Below are 19,474 nucleotides of genomic sequence, written 5' to 3'. Positions count from 1 at the left end.
TAAATATCTGATATGCAGGATGTATTTTCATTCACTGGACCAAATTTGGCACAAATACCCAATACATCCAAATTTGAATACTGGTGGGGGTTGATTTTGTCATTTGGGAGTTGTAGTTGCTGGGATTTATAGTTCACCTACAACCAAAGAGCATTCTGAAATCCACCAATGATTGAATTGAACCAAACTTGGCACACAGAACTCCCATGACCAATAGAAAATACTTTGGTGGGCATTGAGCTTAAGTTTTGGAGTTGTAGTTCACCTACATCCAGAGGGCACTGTGGACTCAAACAATGATGGATCTAGACCAAACTTGGTACAGAAACTCAATATTATTATTATTTATTATTAGTATTTATTTGACTTGTATACCACTACTCCCAATTTGGCTCAGAGCAGTTTACAGCAGTAGATTAAAACAATACAATTAACTTTAAAATACAATAAAACAAGAACAGACATATGTCCAAATGTGAACACTGGTGGAGTTTGGGGGAAATAGACCTTGACATTTGGGAGTTGTTATTGCTGGGATTTATAGTTCACCTACAATCAAATAGTATTCTGAACTCCAACGATGGAATTGAACCAAACTTGGCAAACCGAATTCCCACAACCAACAGGGTTTGGTGGGCATTGACCTTGAGTTTTAGAGTTGTAGTTCACCTACATCCAGAGAACCTTGTGGACTCAAACAATGATGGATCTGAACCAATCTTGGTACGGAAACTCAGTATGCCCAAATGTCAACACTGGTAGAGGTTGAGGAAAATAGACCTTGACATTTGGGAGCTGTAGTTGCTGGGATTTATAGTTCACCTACAACCAAAGAGCATTCTGAACTCCACTAACAATAGAATTGAACCAAACTTGGCACACAGAACTCCCACGACCAAGAGAAAATACTATAAGGGTTTCATGGGCATTGACCTTAAGTTTTGGAGTTGTAGTTCACCTACATCCAGAGGGCACTGTGGACTCAAACAGTGATGGATCTGGACCAAACTTGGTATGGAAACTCAATATGCCCTAATGTCAACACTGGTAGAGTTTTGGGAAAATAGACCTTGACATGTGGGAGCTGTAGTTGCTGGGATTTATAGTACCCTACAATCAAAGAGCATTCTGAAACCCACCAATGATAGAATTGGGCCAAACTTCCCACACCGTACACTCATGACCAACAGAAAATATTGTATGTTCTGATGGCCTTTGCTGACCCCTCTGACACCCCCCCCCCCTCGCGACACACTCAGAGGTCCTGACCCCCAGGTTGAGAAAGGGTGCATTATGCCTTTATTGAGAAGCTTTAGCTGAAAGATATAAAAGCCCTTGCTCCAAACACAGCTGGCTTTAAATACTTGCTCTGATTGAAGAGGGTGAGTTTGGCTTAACTGGCCACAGAAATATTGCTAACATGAATTAACTTGGGCCTCAATTGGGCTGCTTGGCCTGGATTCTTACACTGAGGAAGAGGAATTCCAAGGTGAGAGAACTGCCTTGAAAATTGTATTATTGTTATTGTTGGTATTATTCGGTAAAGGTTTTCCCCCTGACATTAAGTCCAGTCGTGTCCGACTCTGGGGGTTTGGTGCTCATCTCCATTTCTAAGCCGAAGAGCCGGCGTTGTCCATAGACACCTCCAAGGTCATGTGGCCAGCATGACTGCATGGAGTGCTGTTGATATTATTGTTGTTGTTGTTCATTCGTTCAGTCGTCTCCGACTCTTCGTGACCTCATGGACCAGCCCACGCCAGAGCTCCCTGTCGGCCGTCACCACCCCCAGCTCCTTCAAGGTCAGTCCAGTCACTTCAAGGATGCCATCCATCCATCTTGCCCTTGGTCGGCCCCTCTTCCTCTTGATATTATTAGTGCTATGCATTTCAGCCATTTCTTTGTTCTGGATTTCTGATGGAAAACACCTGAAACTGAATCTCCCTGCCCCACACAATGCACATGAAATAGACCATAAAGAAATCTGTGCATCACTCCACTTTTGAAAACTTTAGTTCCCAAGTAACTAAAGTATATATCATCAATCTCTGTGTTAGTTCTGATTTTATGGTACTTTTCTATCACTTTTACTTTGTTGATTAGATGTATGTGCTGCAATTTCCAGGATGGACACGAGGTGTCGCTGTTGCACATGCAAACTAGACTAATCTATTATTATTATTATTATTATTATTATTATTATTATTATTATTATTATTATTATTATTTTACTGACACAAAACACAGTAAAATAACATTAATATGGAAACAATAAACATTGAAAATAATAATAATTTTGTCAATGTTTATTGTTTCCATATTATTATTATTTTACTGTGTTTTTGTGTCAGTAAAATAATAATAATAATAATAATAATAATAATAATAATAATAATATGGAAACAATAAACATCGACGAAATCACGATCTGTCAACTGCAAAAGGCCACCTGACTTGGATCTGCGCACATCATTCGAAAATACATCACACAGTCCTAGACGCTTGGGAAGTGTTCAACTTGTGATTTTGTGATACGAAATCCAGCATAGAGATCTCGTTTGGTGTGACATACTGTGCTTTTGTGTCAATAATAATAATAATAATAATAATACTTTTTTATTTTCCGCTCTATCTTCCCAAAGGGACTCAGGGCGCATTCCAAACATATGGAGAGATTAAACATTTTTATAATAGTATTTATTTATCGTGTCATCAGCAACCATTGTATTACAATTCTAACAGAGCAAAACAAACACACAGATTAAAAAGAAAAAGGAAAAAAAACACACAGATTTTGCAAATTTGGTATTTGGTTAAATGTCCTTTGAGCAGTATCTGGCCACTTGGAGTGCCTCTGGGGTTGCCGCAAGAAGGTCCTCCATTGTACATGTGGCAGGGCTCAGGGTGCATTGCAGCAGGTGGTCAGTGGTTTGCTCTTCTCCGCACTCGCATGCCGAGGATTGCACCCTGTAGCCCCATTTCTTGAGGTTGGCTCTGCATCTCGTGGTGCCAGAGCGCAGTCTGTTCAGCGCCTTCCAAGTCGTCCAGTCTTCTGAGTGCCCAGGGGGGAGTCTCTCATCTGGTATCAGCCATGAATTGAGGTGCTGGGTTTGGGCCTGCCACTTTTGGACTCTCGCTTGCTGGGTTGCTGTGAGTTTTCCGGGCTGTATGGCCATGTTCCAGAAGCATTCTCTACTGACGTTTTGCCCACATCTATGGCAGGCAACCTCAGAAATTGAGGGGTCCTCATCTCAACCTCTTAGAATGCCTGCCATAGATGTGGGTGAAATGTCAGGAAAGAATGCTTCTCAAAATTCACAGCAATCCAGAGGAACCATGGACACAATCTGGCTACCAGTATTTCTTTTTAAAAAACCCTCTAAATTCAGGATAGTCTGTGTTGTTGTTGTTGTTCATTCGTTCAGTCGTCTCCGACTCTTCGTGACCTCATGGACCAGCGCACGCCAGAGCTCCCTGTCGGCCGTCACCACCCCCAGCTCCTTCAAGGTCAGTCCCGTCACTTCAAGGATGCCGTCCATCCATCTCGCCCTTGGTCGGCCCCTCTTCCTTTTGCCTTCCACTTTCCCCAGCATCATTGTCTTCTCCAGGCTTTGCTGTCTCCTCATGATAGTCTCCTCAGGATAGTCTGTAGCCTCGAACAATTCATCCTCTGTGCATGAGGCAGGGCATGATGGACAAGCACACAGATATGGAGTTGTTTGTTCTGCTCAACAGTCACACAAGGTGTGGGATTCTTCTAGGTCGTGCCATTTTGCCAGGTTCCCTTTTGATGTGCCCACTCCACTTCTGAGTCTGTTCAGGGACTTCCAAGTTGCCTGTTCTTGGTCTTGGAGGAAGACCCTCCTGGTGGGCCACCCAATTGGGATTTCCTGGTTTAGCTGCCCAGAGGGATGCTCTTGCTGATGCTGGAGGAACATTAAGAGGAGTGGTGGTTCTCATGAAGCTTTCCCTTGATTTGAGTCTACTGGGAGGAGACTGATACTTACTTTACTTACTTGTTTGTGTAGGTGATCCTTGGTAGCTCGAGGATGATGGGCCTCCAAGTGTAGTGTCGTGCCGGTAGGCCCATAGGTGACTGTGGAACCCTATTCTTATTTATTGATTGATTGATTGATTGATTGATTTATGACATTTTTATCCTGTCCATTTCAACCCAAAGGCGACTCAGGGTGGTGTACAGACTAGCAACAATTTGATGCCATATATAAAAACATATTTTTATATTATATTTATATATATTATATTATATTTATATTAGTCCAGAGGACAGGAGCAGAATTCAAAACGATCTTGACAGATTAGAGATGTGATTGGCCAAAACTAACAAAATGAAGTTCAACAGTGACAAATGCAAGATACTCCACTTTGGCAGAAAAAATGAAATGCAAAGATACAGAGTGGGGGACAATGCCTGCCTCGAGAGCAGTACGTGTGGAAAAGATCTTGGAGTCCTCGTGGACAACAAGTTAAACATGAGCCAACAATGTGATGTGGCGGCAAAAAAAGCCAATGGGATTTTGGCCTGCATCAAGAGGAGCCTAGTGTCTAGATCTAAGGAAGTCATGCTACCCCTCTATTCTGCTTTGGTTAGACCACATCTGGAATATTGTGTCCAATTCTGGGCACCACAATTCAAGAGAGATATTGACAAGCTGGAATGTGTCCAGAGGAGGGCGACTAAAATGATCAAGGGTCTGGAGAACAAGCCCTATGAGGAGCGGCTTAAGGAGCTGGGCATGTTTAGCCTGAAGAAGAGAAGGCTGAGAGGAGATATGATAGCCATGTATAAATATGTGAGAGGAAGCCACAGGGAGGAGGGAGCAAGCTTGTTTCCTGCTTCCTTGGAGACTAGGACGCAATGGAGAAATGGCTTCAAACTACAAGAGAGGAGATTCCATCTGAACATGAGGAAGAACTTCCTGACTGTGAGAGCCGTTCAGCAGTGGAACTCTCTGCCCCGGAGTGTGGTGGAGGCTCCTTCTTTGGAAGCTTTTAAGCAGAGGCTGGATGGCCATCTGTCAGGGGTGATTTGAATGCAATATTCCTGCTTCTTGGCAGAATGGGGTTGGACTGGATGGCCCATGAGGTCTCTTCCAACTCTTTGATTCTATGATTCTATGATATTTGTATATTATTTATTTACTATACTTGTATACCGCCTTTCTCAGCCTATCAGCGACTCAAGGCGGTTTACAACAAGTCAGTACAACATAGTAGCAAAATACAGATTAAGCATTAAAACAATATAAAACCACAATAGAAACAATAAAAACCAACATCATTATCATTAGCAGCGTCTCCTAGTTAAATAACGCTGTCCAAGTTCCATTGTCAAATGATTCCATTTCCTATGTCAGTTACTCTGCATTTGTAAACGCTTGCTCATATAACCATGTTACCTTGTCTCTGAAACGTTAAGAGTGAGGGAGCCGATCTAAGCTCCTTAGGGAGGGCGTTCCATAGCCAAGGGGCTACCACTGAGAAGGCCCTGTCTCTCGTCCCTGCCAGACGTACTTGTGATGAAGGCAGGATCGAGAGCAGGGCCTTCCCGGACGATCTTAAAGTCCTAAATGGTTCATAAGGGAAGATGCGTTCGGACAGGTAAGTTGGACCAGAACCATGTAGGGCAGGGGTCAGGAACCTTCGGCCCTCCAGGTGTGGTGGACTTCAACTCCCACAATTCCTTGGGCCGAGGTAAGCCTTTGGGGCAAATGCCGAGCCTCAAGGAATTGTGGGAGTTGAAGTCCACCACACCTGGAGGGCCGAAGGTTCCCCATGCCTGATGTAGGGCTTTATAGGCTAAAACCAGCACTTTGAATTGTGCCCGGTAGCAAACTGGCAGACAGTGGAGCTGACGCAACAGAGGAGTTGTATGCTCTCTAAGTGTCTCTCCTGTTAGCAATCTGTCTGCCGCCCATTGGACCATGTGAAGCTTCTGGACAGTCTTCAGAGGCAGCCCCACGTAGAGTGCGCTGCAGTAGTCTATACAGGATGTAACCACAGCGTGGACTACTGTGGCCAAGTCAGACATACACATGTCGGTTAAAAGAATTAAATCACATCCTAATACATATAAAAACTATAAAAGTCTATAAAATAGTGTTTTCCAATCCAGTTCCTCATCTGTTTATATCCTCTTTAGCCGTTACATATTCTTTCCAGTTGTATTTATTTGATCACGTTGAAGTTTCAAACGCCTGCTCAAAGAGTAAATGTTTTCACTCTTTCAAAAAGTAAAGGGGAGAAGGAGTTGGTCTAATATCCCTGGGCAGGGAGTTCCAACAGCCAAGGGGCCACCACTGAGAAGGCCCTGTCTCTCGTCCCCGCTAGACACACCTGTGAGGCAGGAGGGATGGAAAGCAGGGCCTCCCCAGATGATCTTAAATGTCTAGAAGGTTCATAGGAGGAGATACGTTTGGATAGATAAGCTGGGCCGGAATCATTAATGTTTCCCTCATACTTGGATGAGCCAATGAACATGTGCTATTTGACATCCTAACAACACCAATGCTCTTTGGGTAGGCATCTTATGTGATTGTTAATGTATGCCAAGTATGGATATAGAATCCCAGAATTGGAAGGGACCCCAAAGGTCATCCAGTCTGACCCCCTTTTGACAGACAGGAAAATCACAACAGGGATTTAGGGAACCAAATAGAAGCATTAATATTTCCTTCTCACTTGGGTGAGCCAATGCACATGTGCTATTTGATATCTTGCTCGCAGAGTCCTAACAACACCAGTGTTTTCAGGCAGGCATCCTATGTCCATCGGCCTGTCACTGAACATCGAGAAAACCAAAGTGCTGTTCCAGCGGTCACCAGCCAATCCCTCTCCAATGCCAGAAATACAGCTTAATAGTGTAACACTAGAAAATGTTGACCATTTCCGCTCCCTTGGCAGCCCCCTCTCCACCAAAGTCAACATTGACACCGAAATACAACACCACCTGAGCTCTGCGAGTGCAGCATTTTTTGGAATGAAGCAGAGATAGTTAGAGGACCGGGACATCCATTGGGATACTCAGGGATGGCTCAACCCATTACGCAAAGTAAGCATTTGCAGTATAGTTGATTTTGCCCAAGGGCGATCTTGAGGCACTCTTGGGGGAAAATAGACCATGATATGCGAGTTGTAGTTATTGGGATGTATAATTCATCTACAATCAAAGAGCATTCTGAACTCCACCAATGATGGAATTGAACCAAATATGGCACACAGAACTCCCACGATGAAGAGAAAATCAGTGATTGGTTGGGGGGCGGGGGCTAAATACTATTTGCTTACCGATGAAAATTACCTAGGGCCGCCTCTGGGGATACCAAGGGGCTTGTTTATAAAGCGATTGTCCTCCCAACCCTGCTATATGCCTGCGAAACATGGACTGTCTACAGATGTCACACTCCTAGAATGATTCCATCAGCGCTGTCTTCGGAAAATCCTGCAAATCGCTTGGGTAGACAAGCAGACAAATGTCAGAGTGCTGGAAGAAGCAAAGACCACCAGCACTGAAGCGATGGTCCTCTGCCACCAACTCCGCTGGACCAATCACGTTGTCTGGATGCCCAACCACCGTCTCGCAAAGCAGTTGCTCTACTCCGAACTCAAAACAGAAAACGAATATTGACAAGCTAGAATGTATCCAGAGGAGGGTGACTAAAATGATCAAGGGTCTGGAGACCAAGCCCTATGAGGAGCGGCTTAAAGAGCTGGGCATGTTTAGCCTGAAGAAGAGAAGGCTGAGAGGAGACATGATAGCCATGTATAATTATGTGAGAGGAAGTCACAGGGAGGAGGAGGGAGCAAGCTTTTTTTCTGCTTCCCTGGAGACTAGGATGTGGAAAAATGGCTCCAAACTACAAGAAAGGAGATTCCATCTGAACATGAGGAAGAACTTCCTGACTGTGAGAGCCATTCAGCAGTGGAACTCTCTGCCCTGGAGTGTGGTGGAGGCTCCTTCTTTGGAAGCTTTTAAACAGAGGCTGGATGACCATCTGTCAGGGGTGATTTGAATGCAATATTCCTGCTTCTTGGCAGGGGGTTGGACTAGATGGTCCATGAGGTCTCTTCCAACTCTTTGATTCTATGATTCTATGACTCCCTTCTTTTGCATGCTCCCCTTTTGTTGCTTTCCCACCCCTTCATCCTGGAGCTTTTTTTTCCAGGGGAAGGAAAGCAGCGATGGGGTTAAATGGGAGGCCGGCCCCTCTGTCCTCTTCCAGCTCCATTCCTGGGACCTTTAAATGGGCATGGAGTGCGTTTGCGCCCGAGGCTGGGGCCTTGGCAGCCGAGTGCTGGGCAGGGCAGAGCAGAAGGGCAAACAGAGAGGCCGGGTGTGGTGCCCAAGCAGAGGGAGGAAGGGCCCTCTTTTGGGTACATTGCTGGCACACTGAGCCAGAGAGAGAGAAGGAATGTGCATGGAGTGGTGTGCTCTTTTTCTTCGGAGGGGTGTGTGCCGAACTCAGTAGAATACCGCATGTGTGTATATGTTCAGTTGTTGTTTGCCTCCACAGAGAGAGAAGTGTGGGTTGCATTTTTGGGAACCCAAGCAAGAAGGGGAAACCATCGAGTGTGAGTCAATGTTGTGGCTGCACTAAAGGGAGAAAAGCAATGTGACAGCAAAGGGGTGTGTGTGTGTATGCTTGTGTAAAAGAGGAGTGCATGGATTAATGTAGGCGGTGCACACCCTGCACCGGAGAAGGGGACAACGACGACAACAAAGTTGCAAAGTTTGTGTCTGGAGAAGTCACTTTGTATGTGTTTGTGAGAAAGAGTAAAGTTGATTTCTGTGCATCATCAAGAGAAGAGGAAGGCAACATTTCCATACCATCGGAAGACTTGTGGCGTTTGTGTCTTTTGGAAGAGAGAAGTTGGATTGTGTGTTTGTGAGAATGTAAGAAAGAGTAAAGTTGATTTCTGTGCATCATCGAGAGAAGCGGAAGGCAACATTTCCATGCCATCGGAAGACTTGTGACGTTTGTGTCTTTTGGAAGAGAGAAGTTGGATTGTGTGTTTGTGAGAATGTAAAGGCGATTTCTGCTCATGTGCAAGAGATAGGAAAAGAACAGGCGGGAAGTGTGCCAAGGCTGCATTCGTCCGGAGAACGTCTGCCACCGCGAAAAGCAACCCAAACATGGATTGTGTGCGTTTGTGAAAATATTGGTGAAAAGGAGAGACTAAGGGTGATTTTTGGGCATCGAGAAACAATCAGAAAGTTTCATCACAAGACATCTACCATCGCAAAAGGCAACCCAAACGTGGATTGTGCGCATTTGTGAAAATATTGGTGAAAAGGAGAGACTAAGGGTGATTTCTGGGCATTGAGAGACAGGCAGAAAATTTCATCACAAGACATCTGCCATCGCAAAAGGCAACCCTAACATGGATTGTGCACGTTTGTGAAAATATTGGTGAAAAGGAGAGACTAAGGGTGATTTTTGGGCATCGAGAAACAATCAGAAAGTTTCATCACAAGACATCTGCCATCACAAAAGGCAACCCAAACGTGGATTGTGCACGTTTGTGAAAATATTGGTGAAAAGGAGAGACTAAGGGTGATTTCTGGGCATCGAGAGACAGGCAGAAAGTTTCATCACAAGACACCTGCCATCGCAAAAGGCAACCCTAACATGGATTGTGTGCATTTGTGAAAATATTGGTGAAAAGGAGAGACTAAGGGTGATTTCTGGGCATCGAGAGACAGGCAGAAAGTTTCATCACAAGACATCTGCCATCGCAAAAGGCAACCCAAACGTGGATTGTGCATGTTTGTGAAAATATTGGTGAAAAGGAGAGACTAAGGGTGATTTCTGGGCATCGAGAAACAGGCAGAAAGTTCCATCACAAGACATCTGCCATCGCAAAAGGCAACCCTAACATGGATTGTGCATGTTTGTGAAAATATTGGTGAAAAGGAGAGACTAAAGGTGATTTCTAGGCATTGAGAAACAGGCAGAAAGTTTCATCACAAGACATCTGCCATCGCAAAAGGCAACCCAAACATGGATTGTGCACGTTTGTGAAAATATTGGTGAAAAGGGGAGACTAAGGGTGATTTCTGATCATTGAGAGACAGGCAGAAAGTTTGCCAGGACTGCGCTCATCATCACAAGACGCCTGCCGTCGCAAACAACCAAACGCAACAGGATTGTGGGACCTTCTTGAAATTGTTTACAAGTTACTCAACCTTTTATCATCTGTGGATGAGTTGTACAGTTTGTGTATTGAAGCGGAGAGAAGTTGGGTTGTCTGCCTTTGTGAGAACGACACTGAGTCAGGTTGATTTCTCTGTAAGAGGAGAAAAGAGCACGAAGTTGGCCAGGACTGCGTTCGTCGAGACTTGTGCCGTTTGCAAGCGACCCAAAACAACGTTGGATTGTTTGTGAGAATGCCTGTGAGAAGGAGAGACATTGGGCATTGAGAGACAGGCAGAAAGCTTGCCAGGATCTGCCTACATACAAAGACGTTTGCCATTGTGAGGACACCAACATATCACCAAACTGTGAGACTACCTTGAAAGTTGTCTGACCAAGAGAGAAGGCCTCTCCATCCTTTGCTTCGGATATCAAAAAGCCAGGTTGACCGCCCCTGAAGGAGATGGTGACTGTGACCCTTGTGGGTCAGAACGATGCCCCATTGACGTAGGGGAGCCTGGTCCAGGTAGCCGCAGACATCCTTTGTTGGATGTGTCCGAAGGTGTCATAGCAACCTTTGGAGCTGCGTTCACCATGGCAGCCGAAGTGCGACTGAAGAAGCTGGAGGAGCTGGTCCTGGACCGGAGATCGGTGGGCTTGGAGACTTTGGTGGACCTCCTACTCTGTGTCCATCATGAGCTGAGCACCTCTCCGTTGGCCCAGGAGAAGTACATCAGGGAGTTCTTGCAATGGGGTGAGTCACCTTTGCCTTGTGTACATCCTAGAGTTGGAAGGGTTTCCAAGAGCTATTCCCCTTTCTGCTAGGCAGGAAGACCTATCAAAGCCCTCCTGACAGATGGCCATCCAGCTTCTGTTGAATCACAGAATACTAGCATTGGAGGAGACTTCAAGGGCTATGCAACCCAACCCCTTGGGGTCTCTTCCAATGCTAGTATTCAGCTAGTATTCAGCCATATCAAAGCCCTCCAGACAGTTGGCCATCCAGCCTCTGCTGAATCACAGAATACTAGCATTGGAGGAGACTTCAAGGGCTATGCAGTCCAACCCCTTCAGCCAAGTATTCATAGAATCAAAGAGTTGGAAGAGACCTCATGGGCCATCCAGTCCAACCCCATTCTGCCAAGAAGCAGGAATATTGCATTCAAATCACCCCTGACAAATGGCCATCCAGCCTCTGCTTAAAAGCTTCCAAAGAAGGAGCCTCCACCACACTCCGGGGCAGAGAGTTCCACTGCTGAACGGCTCTCACAGTCAGGAAGTTCTTCCTCATGTTCAGATGGAATCTCCTCTCTTGTAGTTTGAAGCCATTGTTCCGCGTCCTAGTCTCCAGGGAAGCAGCTAGTATTCAGCCATCTCAAAGCCCTCCCGACAGATGGCCATCCAGCCTCTGTTGAATCACAGAATACTAGCATTGGAGGAGACCTCAAGGGCTATGCAGTCCAACCCCTTGGGGTCTCTTCCAATGCTAGTATTCAGCCAGTAAGACACAGGGCCCTTCCATACAGCTATATAACCCAGAATATCAAGTCAGATAATCCACATTATCAAGTCAGATAATCCACAAATCAGATAATCCACATAATCCACGCTTTGAACTAGGTTATCTGAGTCCACACTGTCATATCATCTAGTTCAATGTGGATTTTATACAGCTGTGTGGAAGGAGCCACAATCAAAGCCCTCCTGACAGATGGCCTTCCAGACTCTGAGTAAAAGCCTTTCACGAAGCGGTCAGTTGTCTGTGAGGCCCTTTCTGCACTGCTGTATAAAATCCAGATTATATGCTTTGAACTGGATTATATCACAGTACAGATACAGATATTCCAGTTCAAAGCAGATAATGTGGATTATCTCCTTGGATAATCTGGATTATATGGAAGCGTAGAAGGGGCCTGAGATCCATGGGTCCCTTTTTCTTGTAGGGCTACTGATTTACTCTTTGCCCATGAAGTGCAATGCTAGAAATTTGTAGTTTTGATAGCTGAAAGAAAGCAATTTCTATCCTTCTCTTTTTTGGTATGTTTTGTTGTTGTTGAAGGTTTTCACGGCCGGAATCACTGGGTTGCTGTGAATTTTCTGGGCTGTCTGGCTATGTTCCAGAAGCATTCTCTCCCGACATTTCGCCCACATCTATGGCAGGCATCCTCAGAGGTTGACAGCCTCAGGTTCCTTCCTTTTCCAGACTGTCTGGCTATGTTCCAGAAGCATTCTCTCCTGATGTTTCGCCCACATCTATGGCAGCCATCCTCAGAGGTTGACAGCCTCAGGTTCCTTCCTTTTCCGGGCTGTCTGGCTATGTTCCAGAAGCATTCTCTCCTGACATTTCACCCACTTCTATTGCAGACATCCTCAGAGGTTGACAGTCTCAGGTCTCTTCCTTTTTCCAGGCTGTCTGGCTATGTTCCAGAAGCATTATCTCCTGACATTTTGCCCATATCTATGGCAGGCGTCCTCAGAGGTTGACAGCCTCAGGCCCTTTCCTTTGTCTACTTGAGGCAGGTGTGAATGTTGCAATTGGCCACCTTGATTAGCACTGAATGGCCTTGCAGCTTCAAAGCTTGGCTGCTTCCTGCCTGGGGGAATCCTTTGTTGGGAGGTGTTAGCTGGCTCTGATTGTTTCCTATCCAGAATTCTCGTTTTCTTAGTGTTGCTCTTTATTTACTATCCTGATTTTAGAGGATTTTTTTTAAAGTACTGGTAGCCAGATTGTGTTCATTTTCATGGTTTGACTGGATTGCTGTGAATTTTGAGAAGCATCCTCTCCTGATATTTTGCCTACATCTATGGGAGGTATCCTAAGAGGCTGAGAGGATGAGGACCCCTCAACCTCTGAGATTGCCTGCCATAGATGTGGGCGAAATGTCAGGAGAGAATGCTTCCGGAAGATGGCCAGACAGCCCAGAAAACACACAGCATCCTATTTTGTTGTTTATGTACACTATGCATGAGCACCGAGTATTACATTATATTAGCTTTTGTGAGTATATGTGCAAGTTACTCTGGGCGTACCTACACTGGAGAATTAATGCAGTTTGATACCGCTTTAACTGCTATGGAATCTTGGGAGCTGTCATTTGACCCTTATCTGCTAAAGAGTTTTGGTGCCTCCCCAAACTACATCTCCCAGGATTCCCATGGCAGTTGAAGTGGTGCCAATCTGCATTAATTCTCCAGTGTAGATGCACCATGCAATCTGTTCTTCCCAAGGCTTGGAGTTCTCTTTTCCCTGCTGCAAAGCTTGTATTTTAGTGACAGGTGTGAGATCTTCTCCAAAATACGATTCTTTTCCCTTCGAATCAATTCTCCTTTTGTCTTCAAATGTCTAGCATTGCGCAGAGAGTGCAACGCTGGAAACTGTTCACGCCGGAGAGCTCTTTCTATTTGTTCAGTCCACATTCCTGTGGTCATTCCGCCTGCCCCTTTGCTTTGGTTCACTAAGCTGCCTTTCTAAATGCTCAACCGAAGCTTTAAAAGTGCCGTAGTGCCAGGAAATTTGGGGACAGAAGGCATATTTCATTCTGGTTTGCAAGGAAACGTGCCTTAGGGTCGCCATAACTCGGAAATGACGCAGAAGCACACAACAGCAATAACAAATCCCAATTCTGCCCCTCTTTTTGCTATACTCATCTTTATATAATACTAGCCATCCCCTGCCATGTGTCGCTGTGGCCCAATTCTATCATTGGTGGGGTTCAGAATGCTCTGTGATTGTAGGTGAACTATAAATCCCAGCAACTACAACTCCCAAATGTCAAGGTCTATTTTCCCCAAACTCCATCTGTGTTTCTAGCTGGGCATATGGAATATTTGTGCCAAGTTTGGTCCAGATCCATTATTGTTTGAGTCTACAGTGCTCTCTGGATGTAGGTGTACTACAACTCCCAAACTTAAGGTTAATGCCCACCAAACCCTTCTAGTATTTGCTGTTGGTTGTGGGAGAACTGTGTGTCAGGTTTGGTTCAATTCTATCCTTGGTGGGATTCAGAATGCTCTGTGATTGTAGGTGAACTATAAATCCCAGCAACTACAACTCCCAAATTTCAAGATTCTGTTTTCCCCAAACTTCACCAGTGTTCACATTTGGGCATATTGATTATTTGTGGAGAGTTTGGTCCAGATACATCATTGTTTGAGTCCACAGTGATCTCTGAATGTAGGTGAACTACAACTCCAAAACCAAAGGGCACTGCCCACCAAACCCTTCCAGTATTTTCTGTTGGTCATAGGAGAACTGTGTGTCAAGTTTGGTTCAATTCCATCGTTGTTGGGGTTCAGAATGCTCTGTGATTGTAGGTGAACTATAAATCCCAGCAATTACAACTCCCAAATGTCAAGATTCTATATTCCCCAAACTCTATCAGTGTTCGCATTTGGGCATATTGAGCATTCATGCCAAGTTTGGTCCAGATCCATCATTGAATGATCTCTGGATGTAGGTGAACTACAACTCCAAAACCAAATGGCACTGCCCACCAAACCCTTCCAGTATTTTCTGTTGGTCATGGGAGAACTGTGTGCCAAGTTTGGTTCAATTCCATCGTTGGTGGGGTTCAGAATGCTCTGTGATTGCAGGTGAACTATAAATCCCAGCAACTACAACTCCCAAATGTCAAGATTCTATTTTCCTCAAACTCCACCAGTGTTCACATTTGGGCATATAGAGTATTTGTGTAGAGTTTGGTCCAGATCCATCATTGTTTGAGTCCACAATGATCTCTGGATGTAGGTGAACTACAACTCCAAAACCAAAGGACACTGCCCACCAAACCCTTCCAGTATTTTCTGTTGATCATGGGAGAACTGTGTGCCAAGTTTGGTTCAATTCCATCGTTGGTGGAGTTCAGAATGGTCTTTGATTGTAGGTGAACTACATATCCCAGCAACTACAACTCCCAAATGTCAAGATTCTATTTTCACCAAACTTCACCAGTGTTGACATTTGGGCATATTGAGTATTTGTGTAGAGTTTGGTCCAGATCCATCATTGTTTGAGTCCACAATGATCTCTGGATGTAGGTGAACTACAACTCCAAAACCAAACGACACTGCCCACCAAACCCTTCCAGTATTTTCTGTTGGTCATGGGAGAACTGTGTGCCAAGTTTGGTTCAATTCCATCGTTGGTGGAGTTCAGAATGGTCTTTGATGGTAGGTTAACTTTAAATCCCAGTCTCCCCACCCTTCTACCTCTATCTATCCATCCGTCCGTCCATCCGTCTGTCCGTCCATCTATCCACCCATCTATCCACCTATCTATCTATCCATCCATCTATCTATCTATCTATCTATCTATCTATCCATCCATCCATCCATCCATCCATCTATCCATCCATCTATCCATCCATCTATCCATCCATCTATCCATCCATCTATCCATCTGTCCATCCATCTGTCCATCCATCTATCCATCTATCTGTCCATCTATCTGTCCATCTATCTGTCCATCTATCTATCTGTCCATCTATCTATCTGTCCATCTATCTATCTATCTATCTATCTATCTATCTATCCATCTATCCACCCACCCATCCATCCATCCATCTATCCATTGATCCATCCATCCATCCATCCATTGATCCATCCATCCATCTATCCATTGATCCATCCATCCATCCATCCATCTATCCATCCATCTATCCATCCATCTATCCATCCATCTATCCATCCATCTATCCATCCATCTATCCATCCATCTATCCATCCATCTATCCATCCATCCATCCATCCATCCATCCATCTAACCATCCATTTATCCATCCATTCATCCATCTGTCCTTCCATCCATCTATCCTTCCATCTATCCTTCCATCTATCCTTCCATCTATCCTTCCATCTATCCTTCCATCTATCCATCTATCCATCTATCCATCTATCTATCTATCCATCCATCCATCCATCTATCCATCCATCTATCCATCCATCCATCCATCCATCTATCCATCCATCCATCTATCCATCCATCCATCCATCTATCCATCCATCCATCTATCCATCCATCCATCCATCCATCCATCCATCCATCTAACCATCCATTTATCCATCCATTCATCCATCTGTCCTTCCATCCATCTATCCTTCCATCCATCTATCCACCCACCCACCCATCCATCTAACCCTCTATGTTGGACTGTCTGTCTCTCTTTATGTCTGTCTGTCCATCCAGCCATCCATCCAACCCGACTGTTAGGAATGATGGGAGTTGAAGTCCAAAACACCTGGAGGGCCCAAGTTTGCCCAGGCCTGCTCTATCCCCATCTATATCTGTCTCCATCAATCTCTGTCTATATCCCCATCCTTCTATCTATATCAATATCGATATCTGTCTCTCTGCATCTGTCTATTTCTCTATGCATCCCTCCAAAATGTTTATCTTTGCAACAGCAAAGCCGACACATGTGAACTTCATGCAACCTTGTTTGTTTGTTTTGCAAACAAACAAACGGAAAACAAGGCCACAAAACAAAGCCCTTCCCTGCTCTTTCTAGCAGGATCTGGGTGAAGTTCAGCAGAAAGAAGGGGAATGCAATCCCACCCCTCGGGACCCCTCCCCTTGGCGGCTGGTGCAGACTGCCTTTTGTGGACAAGATGGCACAGCCCTTCCCTTCCCTGCCTTTGCTTTGCTTGCCTTTCCCTGGGAGATCCAGCTGCTCTGGGGCCTGTGGGATGTGTGGCTGGGATCTTTGCGCAACGCCATAAAAGGCCACCCGCTTTGGATGCAAAGCTGAGCCCCGTTTCAACTCCCAGGATTGCATAGCATCACATAGTTGGGGTTAAAGTGTTGCCAAACTGCATTAACTCTATAGTGTAGATCAGTGTTTCTCAACCTGGGGGTTGGGACCCCTGAGGGGGGTCACGAGGGATTGTCAGAGGGGTTGCCAAAGACCATTAGAAAACACAGTATTTTATGTTGGTCATGGGGGTTCTGTGTGCCAAGTTTGGCCCAATTCTATCATTGGTGGGGTTCAGAATGCTCTTTGATTGTAAGTGAACTATAAATCCCAGCAACTATAACTCCCAAATGTCAAGATATATTTTCCTCAAATTCCACCAGTGTTGACATTTGGGCATATTGAGTATTCGTGCCAATCCATCATTGTTTGAGTCCACAGTGCTCTCTGGATGTAGGTGAACTACAACTCTAAAACTGAAGGTCAATGCCCACCAAACCCTTCTAGGATTTTCTCTTGGTCATGGGAGTTCTGTGTGGGAAGCTTGGTTCAATTCCATCGCTGGTGGAGTTCAGAATGCTCTTTGATTGTAGGTTAACTATACATCCCAGCAACTACAACTCCCAAATGTCAAGGTCAAATTCCCCCAAACTCCACCAGTGTTCACATTTGGGCATATTGAGTAGTCGTGCCAAGTTTGGTCCTGATCCATTATTGTTTGAGTCCACAGTGCTCTCTGGATGTAGGTGAACTACAACTCCCAAACTGAAGGTCAGTGCTCACCAAACCCTTCCAGTACTTTTTGTTGGCCATAGGAGTTTTGTGTGCCAAGTTTGGTTCAATCCCAACATCGGTGGAGTTCAGAATGCTCTTTGATTGTAGGTGAACGATAAATCCCAGCAACTACAACTCCCAAATGACAAAATCAATCCCTCCCATTAAGAAGGTTGAGAACCACTGGTGTAGATGCACCCTTTGAAACAGTAGTTCCCAACCTTCCTAATGCCGCGACCCCTTAATACAGTTCCTCATGTTGTGTTGACCCCCAACCATAACATTATTTTCGTTGCTACTTACTAAATCTAATTTTGCTACTGTTATGAATCAGAATGTAAATATCTGATATGCGGATATATTTTCATTCCCTGGACCAAATTTGGCCCAAATACCCAATACATCAAAATTTTGAGCGTAGGAACCAAGTCTAATCACAAAGTTCATTTGTGTTGCATGTACCTTTTTCAGAGAGCCTGAATGTTCATTTTATATGCTTTTAATACTCTGCCATGAGGAAAGAGGACCTCTGAGCATGGGCAGAGTTCTTTGTTGGATTCCTGGGCATGGATTCCTGGGCAAAGCAATTGTGTGCATTTTGAATACAATCCCAGGAAGAAAGAGGACCTCTGAGCATGGGCAAAGTGCAATTTTTAAACTCTTGGAGGTGAGTTGTAGGTTTTTTCGGGCTATATGGCCATGTTCTAGAGGCATTCTCTCCTGACGTTTTGCCTGCATCTATGGCAAGCATCCTCAGAGGTAGTGAGGTCTGTTGGAACTAGGAAAATGGGTTTATATATCTGTGGAATGACCAGGGTGGGACAAAGAACTCTTGTCTGCTGGAGCTAGGTGTGAATGTTTCAACTGACCACCTTGATTAGCATTTGATGGCCTGGCATTGTCATGGCTTAATGCTATGGGATTGTGAGAGTTGTAGTACTGCAAGATCTTTAGCCTTCTCTGCCTTTTCAAAGCCTAAGATCCCATAGCAGTGAGCCAAGGCAGTGAACTGGAGGGAAATTCTGAGAGTATCTTGGACCACAAGAAGATCCAACCAGTCCATACTCCAGGAAATAAAGCCCGGCTGCTCAGTGGAGGAAATAATATTATAGGCAAAAATGAAGTGCACGCGTCTGCATTTTAGATGGATTAGGGATCAGGTGGTTTTCCCTGTAATAGGCAGTAAGAGCACCTAAAGCTTTGGAGAGCTTCTGTTCAACCATCTCAAAGCTCCCTGCTTGAGCAGTGATGGCATGATCGTCAGCATAGATGAACATTTGAAAATTTGAAAAAAATGAAAATTTTGAGTCCCCTTTCGGGAGAGATAAAGCAGGGTATAATTTTTTTTATCGTGTCAGGAGCAACCAGACATTTGTATTACATTTTTAACAAAACAAACAGACAGACAGACAAAAACACAGAGTTTGCAGACTTGGTATTCTATTAAATGTCCTTTGACCAGTATCTGGCCACTTGGAGTGCCTCTGGTGTTGCCGCAAGGAGGTCCTCCCTTGTGCATGTGGCAGGGCTCAGGTTGCATTGCAGCAGGTGGTCAGTGGTTTGCTCCTCTCTGCACTCGCATGTCGTGGACTCCACTTTGTGGCCCCATTTCTGAATGTTGGCTCTGCATCTCGTGGTGCCAGAGTGCAGTCTGTTCAGCGCCTTCCAAGTCGCCCAGTCCTCTGTGTGCCCAGGGGGGAGTCTCTCATCTGGTATCAGCCATTGATTGAGGTTCTGGGTTTGAGCCTGCCACTTTTGGACTCTCGCTTGCTGGGATGTTCCAGAGAGTGTCTCTGTAGATCTTAGAAAACTATTTCTTGATTTAAGTCGTTAACGTGCTGGCTGATACCCAAACAAGGG

The 19,474-nt window shown here is 44.9% G+C and overlaps 1 protein-coding gene across 5 annotated transcripts in view; it reads left to right on the top strand.

The window, feature by feature from the left end:
* Window positions 1–8,282: 8,282 nt before the first annotated feature.
* Window positions 8,283–19,474, top strand: part of LOC137095162 (myotonin-protein kinase-like) — a 57,885-nt gene continuing 46,693 nt past the window's right edge. For 4 of the 5 annotated variants that reach the window (XM_067461503.1, XM_067461502.1, XM_067461505.1 and 1 more), the window contains exon 1: window positions 8,284–10,905. In XM_067461503.1, the coding sequence (XP_067317604.1) occupies window positions 10,746–10,905 (160 nt within the window). In that variant the 5' untranslated portion in view covers window positions 8,284–10,745. Of the gene's footprint in view, window positions 10,906–19,474 lie in introns of all 5 variants that reach the window. The other variant, XM_067461501.1, reaches the window with a different exon arrangement.

The sequence above is a fragment of the Anolis sagrei genome, chromosome Y, assembly GCF_037176765.1.
Source record: "Anolis sagrei isolate rAnoSag1 chromosome Y, rAnoSag1.mat, whole genome shotgun sequence".
In the NCBI taxonomy this organism is placed as follows: domain Eukaryota; kingdom Metazoa; phylum Chordata; class Lepidosauria; order Squamata; family Dactyloidae; genus Anolis; species Anolis sagrei.
Note: the sequence above shows the minus strand (reverse complement) of the source record. Positions and strands in the feature narration are given on the sequence as shown.